At 43.2% G+C, this 9,333-nt stretch overlaps 1 protein-coding gene across 14 annotated transcripts in view; it reads left to right on the top strand.

The window, feature by feature from the left end:
• Positions 1-400: 400 nt before the first annotated feature.
• PHC3 (polyhomeotic homolog 3) overlaps positions 401-9,333 on the top strand; it is a 95,686-nt gene continuing 86,753 nt past the window's right edge. For 11 of the 14 annotated variants that reach the window (XR_010343495.1, XR_010343496.1, XR_010343497.1 and 8 more), the window contains exons 1-2: positions 403-432; positions 4,168-4,333. Coding sequence is in view for 11 of the 14 variants with exons in the window: in XM_064378908.1 (XP_064234978.1) it covers positions 419-432; positions 4,168-4,333 (180 nt within the window). In the remaining 3 variants the exon portion in view is untranslated. Of the gene's footprint in view, positions 448-1,234; positions 1,325-4,167; positions 4,334-9,333 lie in introns of all 14 variants that reach the window. The other 3 variants (XM_064378903.1, XM_064378904.1, XM_064378902.1) reach the window with 3 other exon arrangements.

The raw sequence follows: 9,333 nt of genomic DNA, 5'->3' as shown, positions 1-9,333 counted from the left end.
ATTTTTATTATTGTTATTTTTTTGGTAGAGTCAGGGTGTCGCTTTGTTGTCCAGGCTGGTCCTGAGCTCGTGAGCCACCAAGCCCACAGATATTTTAAAAATTTGAACAATCTAAGATAACTTTTTATTTCTTTATTACAGACCCCTCCCCAAGAGGAGTAAGATCCTGGACAAGAGAAAGTGAGGGGGTGGAGAGGGGACATCGGTATCTAAGTTGGGGAAATCTGGTCACTGAAAGCGTTCTGAAATCAGGTGTTCCAGAGAGAGCAATTTCTGAGGTGGGCGTGGGCGATTGGAAGCCGAGTGCCCCACGTGACCTCGGGCGCCGCGGGCCGAGCCGACCCCGCCCCTCCGTCTGCCCTTCGCCTGCCGTCGGGGGGGCGCATGCGCAGCCCACGTTAGTGATGGAGGAGAGAAGATGGCGGAAGCGGAGTGAGTGACTTGATGGTGACTGATGTCGTAACTAGGGGGGGCGAGTTGGGGCAGCGACACGTCCCCCAGGGGAAAGTTCAGGGCTCTATCGCGGGCAGTGTGGGGAAAGAGAGACTCGAGACCCGTCTTTCCGTGGAGGAGCCTGTTCAGCCCGCGTCGGGGGGCGGAGGCGAACTCCAAGGGTCCGGTTACCCTCCAGGCAGAAGCGCCCGTTCCGCCGTTAGGTCCGGGATCTGCGCGGCCCTGCGCGCAGGGTCACCCTTGGGGCCCCGGCAGCCGGGGCTTTCCGGGGAACGAGCGCGAGTGGGCTCAAGCGCTGTCATTCCTGCAAGGGGGCCCCGCGGGCAGCCTTTTTACGGCCACCCAGGCTCCGCGGGCCCCCGCGCAGGACAGGGCGGGCACTGCCAGGCCGCCTCCGCCTTCCTGTCCTTCCCGCCCCGGCGCCACCCCACTCCTCCTCAGCGGGAGAACCCGAGACGTGGGGCTGCTCGCTGCCCTCGTGCCGGAGGCTTGCGGGAGGTGGCCCAGCGTGGGCCCGAGAGCGGCGGGGGCTGCTGCAGGTCTGGTGAGGCTGAAAACACCCTGAAAGGAAGCTCTTTCCCTCGAGTTTCTGGCTGCAGCGTTGCAGCCTCACACGTGGGCCGCGTTCTTGTGTGTCGGTGTGACGGTGTGCTTAGCGACTCAAGAACTTACCGTCGCCCGGGTAGGCCTCTCGTGCACCAGAACTGCTGGCTGTATTTTGTATTTAGGTATTGGCATGCCTAAAGACGGTGGAGTTACCAAAATTGTTCTTTTGTGCCAGGCCTCGAAATGCAGTGCGATGGTTTGGCCAGTTCCTCTCACCGATGTTTAGACTTATGCCTAGAATTCGGATTCTCTGTGACCATTTTTGGTTAGTAGTTAGAACTGTTTACCATACTGTTTGGATTGGAGGGCATGATTGAGCAGATGAACGCTTTAGAAAGACCAGAACCTAAGCTGGCTTTTGCATGTCACTGGTACATGATACGGTAGTGTTATGACAGGCAGCACTTTGGTAAAAACTTTACCTTACCGCTAATACTTTATAACGTTGAACAGTTATATGATGCTGTGATTTGATGATTGGACGGCAGTTTGAAAAAAAAAACAAGCATAAAAATGTATGCATTATTAACTAATCCAAAAAAGCAAGTGAGGAGTCAGCTTTCTTCCTGACGGTTTTCCTTTCACTTTTCGTCTTAATTTCTTTTTCTTTATTTGTGACATGGTCTCACTGTCGCCAGGCTGGAGTGCAGTGGCGCGATCGTAGCTCACTGCAAGCAGCCTGGACCTCCTGGGCTCAAGTGATTTTCTCACTTTGGCCTCCCAGGTTGCTGGGGCCACAGGCCTGCACCACCAGGCCTAATTTTTAACTTTTTATTTGTAGAGACAAGCTTTCCCTATGTTGCCCAGGCTGGCCTTGAACTCCTAAGCTCAAGCAGTCCTCCTGCTTTGGCCTCCCAAGGTGGTGGGATGACAGGTATGAACCACCACTCCAGGCCCCCACTTTTCCTCTTATTAAACGGGTTTTTTCTTTTCTTCTTCTTTTTTTTTTTCACATTTGGTTCTTCAGAGAATATAAATACTATTTACATGCATAATATAGAACAAAGAAAATTTGTACTTAAAAAAGCAACGCTCTGGGAATGGTATATGTGTACCAATTAGTGCCAAAGTCATTTGTTGTTTTCACGGAATAGAAAGTGTTCTTGTTACATTTTTGTCAGTGCTGCTAATGTGGGGTAGGTGGGATTTAGTTTCTCAGAAGAAAAGAAAAGGGAAGGGAAGATAAGAAAAGGGAGATAAAACCAATGTAATCTTTTGTGTGCTTTTCACCTTCGAGATACATTTCTGACCCGACAAAAACAAGTGCTGTTGTGGTTTCTAACAATATGGAGATCCTTGGAATTGACTTAAAATGCTTGAATTTGGCTGGGCGCAGTGGCTCACGCCTGTAATCACAGCACTTTGGGAGGCCGAGGCGGGCGAATCACGAGGTCAAGAGATCGAGACCATCCTGGCCAACATGGTGAAACCCCGTCTCTACTAAAAATACAAAACTTAGCTGGGCGTGGTGGCGCACGCCTGTAGTCCCAGCTGCTCAGGAGGCTGAGGCAGGAGAATTGCTTGAACCCGGGAGGCGGAGGTTGCAGTGAGCTGAGATTGTGCCATTGCACTCCAGCCTGGCGCCTCGCGACGGAGCAAGGCTCTGTCTCAAAAAAAAAAAAAAAAAAAAAAATGCTTGAATTTATTCAAATACAGATTCTGTATTTAGTGGAATTTTGTACCACAAGTGAATGTAAGATTATAATATTGGAGGGAAAAGATTAGAAAGTCTGGTATAAAAGTGTGCTTTACTGTCTATGCATGAGGAAGTGACATAATTTATATTTTCAAAATCTGGAGTAATTCTTTGTGAAAAAGATTTTGTAAGGATGTGAGTGAGAAGTTGCTGTTAACCGCTTCTCTGTGTTCTTGCAGCAGTTTGCTTATAAGTATAACTCAGTTATTAGAAGGAGTAAGGACAGTATTGTAGACTGACTAGGGGAAAAGCCAGTGTGAGTTTAAAAAAAAAACTTTTTAACTTTTTTTTTTTTGAGACGAAGTCTTGGTCTGTCACCCAGGCTGGAGTGAAATGGCACGATCTCAGCTTATTGCAACCTCCACCTCCCGGGTTCAAGTGATTCTCCTGCCTCAGCCTCCCAAGTAGCTAGGATTACACGTGCCTGCCACCACACCCGGCTAAGTTTTGTATTTTTAGTAGAGATGGGGGTTTCACCATGTTGGCCAGGCTGGACCTGAACTCCTAACTTCAGGTGATCCTCCTGCCCCAGCCTCCCAAAGTGCTGGGGTTACAGGCATAAGCCACTGCACCTGGCACTTTTTAACTTTTTTTAAAAATAACTTTTTTTTTTTTTTTTTTTTGAGACGGAGTTTCGCTCTTGTTACCCAGGCTGGAGTGCAATGGCGCGATCTCGGCTCACCGCAACCTCTGCCTCCTGGGTTCAGGCAATTCTCCTGCCTCAGCCTCCTGAGTAGCTGAGATTACAGGCACGCGCCACCATGCCCAGCTAATTTTTTGTATTAGTAGAGACGGGGTTTCACCATGTTGACCAGGATGGTCTCGATCTCTTGACCTCATGATCCACCCACCTCGGCCTCCCAAAGTGTTGGGATTACAGGCTTGAGCCACCGCGCCCGGCAAAAAGAACTTATTTTTTAAGCAAGGTATATATGGTAAATGAAACTAAGCTAGTTAACGTGAGTCCTTAGGCATTCTGTTCTAATGTGTAGGTAAGAATGACTTTACTTTGTAATTAGTGTGATCAATAGAATGTAAAGAAATGTTTTAAAATACTCTGACACTGCTTAAATTTTTATTTTCCTAGGTAGTTTAGTATTCTCTCATCACCTGTTTTGGTTTAAAAAAAAATCTTTCAGTAATGCAAAGATAAGCTTTCGGCTATGCTTTATCTGAGTTACACATTCTGAATCATTTAAATTCAAATGTAGTAGGTATTAACTATCAAATTTGCTCCATATACGTGAAGTATTTTCTCTTGTTAGTGCTTATAGTGACTATGTGCTGGCTGTATTTTATGAGGGCTTTCCTAGCAATTTAGATTACTGCTGATTATTTCTTTGAAATGAATATTCTTTAAAGCTCGTAAGATAATGCTTTTACCGATACAAACCCTTTGTGTGACCTGCCAGATTTAAGGACCATAGTACAGCTATGGATAGTGAACCAAACCCTGGAACATCTTCTGTGTCAACCACAACCAGCAGTACCACCACCACCACCATCACCACTTCCTCCTCTCGAATGCAGCAGCCACAGATCTCTGTCTACAGTGGTTCAGACCGACATGCTGTACAGGTATTTCAGCTGTAGTGATGGGTGGTCTAAGACTTAAGATGTCATATTACTTTTTGCTTAAGCTGGACTTACGTACTGTTTCGTATCCTCAAACGTACAGTTAGAATTACTAATGTTTGAGTCAACTGTCTCAATCCATTTTGTGTTGCTATAACAGAAGACCAAGACTGGGTGATTGATAAAGAAAAGAAACTTATTTCTCACATTTCTTAGGGCTGGGAAGTCCAATATGAAGGTGCTGGCATCTCACAAGGGCCTTCTTGTTTCCTTGTTCCGTGGTAAAAGACTAGAGAGCAAGATACCAAATTTGCAGTCTCAAGCCCTTTTAAAATCTCCTTTAATCTATTCATGTGGGCGGAGTCCTCATGGCCTAATCACCCCTTAGGGGTCCCACCTCTTAACACTATTGCATTGGAGATTAAGTTTCCAACACATACTTACTGGGGGACACATTCAACCACAGGAACAATCAGCAATGTTAATTAATAATCATACTATTGGCCAGGCATGGTAGCTTACGCCTAGAATCCCAACACTTTGGGAGATGGCTTGAGCTCAGGAGTTGGGAAACCAGCCAGGGCAACATGGTGAAACCCCATCTCTACAAAAAATACAAAAATTAGCAGGGCATGGTAGCGTGTACCTGTGGTCCTAGCTATTCAGAAGACTGAGGTGGCAGGATTGCTTGAGCCCCAGACGTTGAGGCTGCAGTGAGCTGTAATCGTACCACTGTACTCCAGCTTGAGTGACAGAGTGAGACCCTGTCTCAGAAAAAAAAAAAAAAAGGCCAGGTGTGGTGGCTCTCACCTGTAATCCCAGCACTTTGGAAGGCCAGGGCTGGCAGATCACTTGCGGTCAGGTGTTCGAGACCAGCCTGGCCTACATGGTGAAACCTTGTCTCTACTAAATACACAAAAATTAGTCAGGCATGATAGTGCGTGCCTGTAATCCCAGCTATTTGGGAGGCTGAGGCAGGAGAATCACTGGAACCCTGGAGGTGGAGGTTGCAGTGAGCTGAGATTACGCCGCTGCACTCTGGCCTGGGCAAAAAGAGTGAGACTCTGTCTCAAAAAATAAAAGATAGTATTGAGAGGGCTTATATTTGTCAGCGTGTACTTTGTAAGATTATGTGTAAAGAAAATTATGAAGGGAAAGCCTCTAGGTGCTGCTGCAATTCGAAGACACTTGGTCTAGAGCCCCAATGTGCAGAATGGCTGTAGGTTCATCTCTTTTATGTTGGAACTCAAAATAGACTAAGGGAGATGTGTTCAGGTGTAAAGATGTGTTACAAAGTTGATTTTAAACCCAGGTGGCCTAAGAACCCTAAGCAGGAGGATTCATTCTAAATCCCTTAGGGGCAGAGGGGGAAGAGAATATTGAACTAGGAAAAGTCACTTAGTTGAGAAAGTAAAGTTTACTTAGTTAACATTTATGATAATGGAGGTTGGGGCAATATGGTATTACATAAAAAGGGCCTGGACCTTTCAGTCTATTATGCTTTGTTTGAATTTTATTTTCATTATCTTTAGGAGCTGTATAGCCTTGGGTATGAGACATAATCCTGTTGAGCCTCTGAAAACTAAAATGAGGATGAGTTAATACTTATGGATAAATATGGTACATAAGTTATCTCCGTTAATCATTACCAGCCCTCTGTGAAGTAGATATTATCTCCATTTTACTGATGGGAAAGTAAATGTTTTAAATTGGCTAAATAACTTTCCCAAACTCACCTAGCTAGTTCGCAGACTTCAGCCTTTGTGCTCTTAACCACTCTGTGAATTCTGATTTTTTCTATTATACCTGGTTTCATTCACTAGACTCCTTATAATTGTATCTACCCTGAAAACAACTGCTTGCAATATAGTCCTACCTCTGCTCCATTTTTGTACGGTGGGTACTCCAGTATAATATCTATTGAACTGTTTGATGGTTTAGGGTTTAGTTTTCTGAAGTCACTATGGAGTGGAACCAGCCAGTTCACCAGTAATTCAAACTTGAATGTAGAGAGAGCTTTTGATGTTTTTTACCTTTCTCTGAGGCAGGGGATATAGGGAAGAGGATTTAGATCTTTTTTTTTTTTTTTTTTGAGATGAAGTCTCGCTTTGTCACCCAGGCTGGAGTGCAGTAGCGCAATCTCGGCTAACTGCAACCTCCGCCTTCCGGGTTCAAGCAGTTCTCCTGCTTCAGCCTCCCGAGCAGCTGGGACTACAGGTTTCACCAGGCTCAGTTAATTTTTGTATTTTTAGTGGAGATGGGGTTTCACCATATTGGCCAGGCTGGTCTTGAACTCTTGACCTCATGATCCACCCGCCTTGGCCTCCCAAAGTGCTTGGATTACAGGTGTGAGCCACTGTGCCTGGCCGATTTAGATCTTTAAGCATATAGATGATAGTTTTTTTCATTGTTGTTGTTTTGTTTAGTTTGTTTTTGACAGTCTCTCTCTCTCTCTCTCTCTCTCTCTCTCTGTTGCCCAGGCTGGAGTCCAGTGGCACGATCACTGCTCACTGCAGTCTCGACTCCCTGGGCTCAAGTGATCCTCTTGCTTCAGCCTCCTGAGTAGTTGAGACTATAGGCACATGCCACTATGCTTGGCTAATTTTTGTATTTTGTAGAGAGAATCTCGCTATGTTGCCCAGGCTGGTCTTGACCTTTCTGGCTTTAAGTTATCCTCCTGCCTTGGCCTCCTAAAGTGCTGGGATGAGCCACCACACCTGACTGATAAGTGATAGCTTAATAATATACCATTTTGTTCTCTAGTTTTCAGTTAAGCTGCATAGATTAATAAAAAGTAAATAGAAAGCTATATACATGTAGATACATCTCATTAATAGCACTAACTCTTGTTCTTAGGAGACCATAGAATTACTTCTCCCAAAATGCAATCAAATCAATATTTATTGAACTACCTAAGTAATTCTTTAATCTTCCAGCTTTATTTTTCAGTCCTGGGAATTCTCTTCACCCTCCTTGGGCGAATATGAATTTATAATAAATAAGAACAATGTGCTGTACCTACAACTTGTATTTACTCAGTGCTATGAGTATAGCATTGAATGGTAGTGAAAGACTGTGCTGACAACAGAAAAAAATGATTATACCGTGACAAAAATATGTATCAAATAGATTGTTATTTCAGTTTGATCTTAGAAGTTTTTTCCATGTAACTGCCAAGTCCAATGATTTTAGAACTTTGTTATGGAATTAGAAGAACAAATAGAGATTGATCCTTCTAAAAAAGATAAATTGTTATAATTCTGAATCACTTAATCTGACCTATAGTCCCCTGCAGGTAGGGGTCAAAAGCTCCCATTGATTTTGTGATAGAAATTTGTATCAGGCATAGCAGTCTGTAGCTAGAGAGATGAGATATTAACACATGAAAGTAAATAGTAACAGAAATATGCTTTCTTGAAATTTAAATAAAAGAATTATGGTTCAAGACGTCCTGATTTAGACCCTCAAGCTAGAGGATTATGGCTCTATTACTCCCTTAGCTCTTTGAAAACTCTGATTTGATGCTGAGATTAGGATCCTCTGCTGTTTCAGAGTCACAGGGAGCAGCACACTATGACTTTTGGATGTGGCTGTGTAGGATTGACTTATTCTGACCATTTGGACAAGTGTAGGCATTTTCTCTGATTTTAGTAGAGTACTTGACATTTCTGTATTTATTTATGAAGTTTCAGGGTCAGATTTTACATTTTACTAATATTCACAGTAATTAACACTTTTTAAGGAATTTTTTTCTTTCTTTTTAGTACCCAAGCTCCATTACCTGAAGCATAGGAATTTTTTAAGTAAGAATAGTTGTATTCAACATTGAAACAAAACAGGGTATTTGACATTAAAATTTTTTTTTTAAATAATTACTAATTTTCTCAAATAACTTTATAATTTTTTTTATTTTATTTTTACTTTTTGAGACAGAGTCTTACTCTGTTGTCTCGGCTGGAGTGCAGTGGCATGATCTCTGGTCACTGCAATCTCTGTTTCCTGGGTTCAAGCAGTTCTCCCACCTCAGCCTCCTGAGTAGCTGGGATTACAGGTGCATGCCACCACGCCAGGCTAATTTTTGTATTTTTAGTAGAGATGGGGTTTCATCCTGTTGGCCAGGCTGGTCTTGAACTCCTGACCTCAGGTGATCTGCCTGCCTTGGCCTCCCAAAGTGCTAGGATTACAGGCATGAGCCACCGTGCCCAGCTGCTTTATAATTTTATGTGATAACAAATACCTACTCATTGTAAGATTTTCAGACATTTATAGAAAAGTTTGAACTAGAAGCTAAAAATCACCTCTAATCTAGCTACCCATCAGTGCCCTTTGAAAGTTTTCTTGTGTACTCTTTCAAATATTTTAATGTAAAAATGATACATTATGTACTGTTTTGTAAGCTACTGTGTTTTTTTTTTGTTAGTAAATATAGATCTGTATCAACAACGTGTAGTTTTCTAGTTTATAGTGGCCACTAGTTACATGTGGCTATTTACATTAAAATTAAAATTAATTAAAGTTCAATTTAAAATTTAACTTCTTTAGTTGCACTAGCCACATTTTTAGTAGGCATATGTGACTAGTGGCTCCTATATAGGACAGCACTGATCTTCATTACTGTCTGTACTGGCTGCATGGTAAAGGTATTTCTCTCCACACCCAAGCCCTGAATTCTACCAAGTTTTATCCAAAAAGCTTATGCCAACTTAAATTTTTACTAGCAGTATGGGAGTGTTGGTTTCCCCAGTTAGTAGTATTCTTTTAAATCTTTATCCATCTGAAAGTTGGAAAATAGTATCTTGTTTTAATTTGTAAGTTTTTGACTACTGATGAGATTGAAAATCTTTTGACATACTTATTTGGCCTGTCTTTTGTGAATCGTCCACTGGGTTTTTGTTTTTGTTTTGGAGACAGTCTCGCTCTGCTGCTCAGGCTGAAGTACACAATCTCAGCTCACTGCAGCCTCCGCCTACTGGGTTCAAGCAGTTCTCTTGTCTCAGCCTCCC

This window comes from Aotus nancymaae, unplaced genomic scaffold (genome assembly GCF_030222135.1).
Source record: "Aotus nancymaae isolate 86718 unplaced genomic scaffold, 86718_ANA_hifiasm-v0.15.2.pri h1tg000019l, whole genome shotgun sequence".
Lineage (NCBI taxonomy): Eukaryota > Metazoa > Chordata > Mammalia > Primates > Aotidae > Aotus > Aotus nancymaae.
Note: the sequence above shows the minus strand (reverse complement) of the source record. Positions and strands in the feature narration are given on the sequence as shown.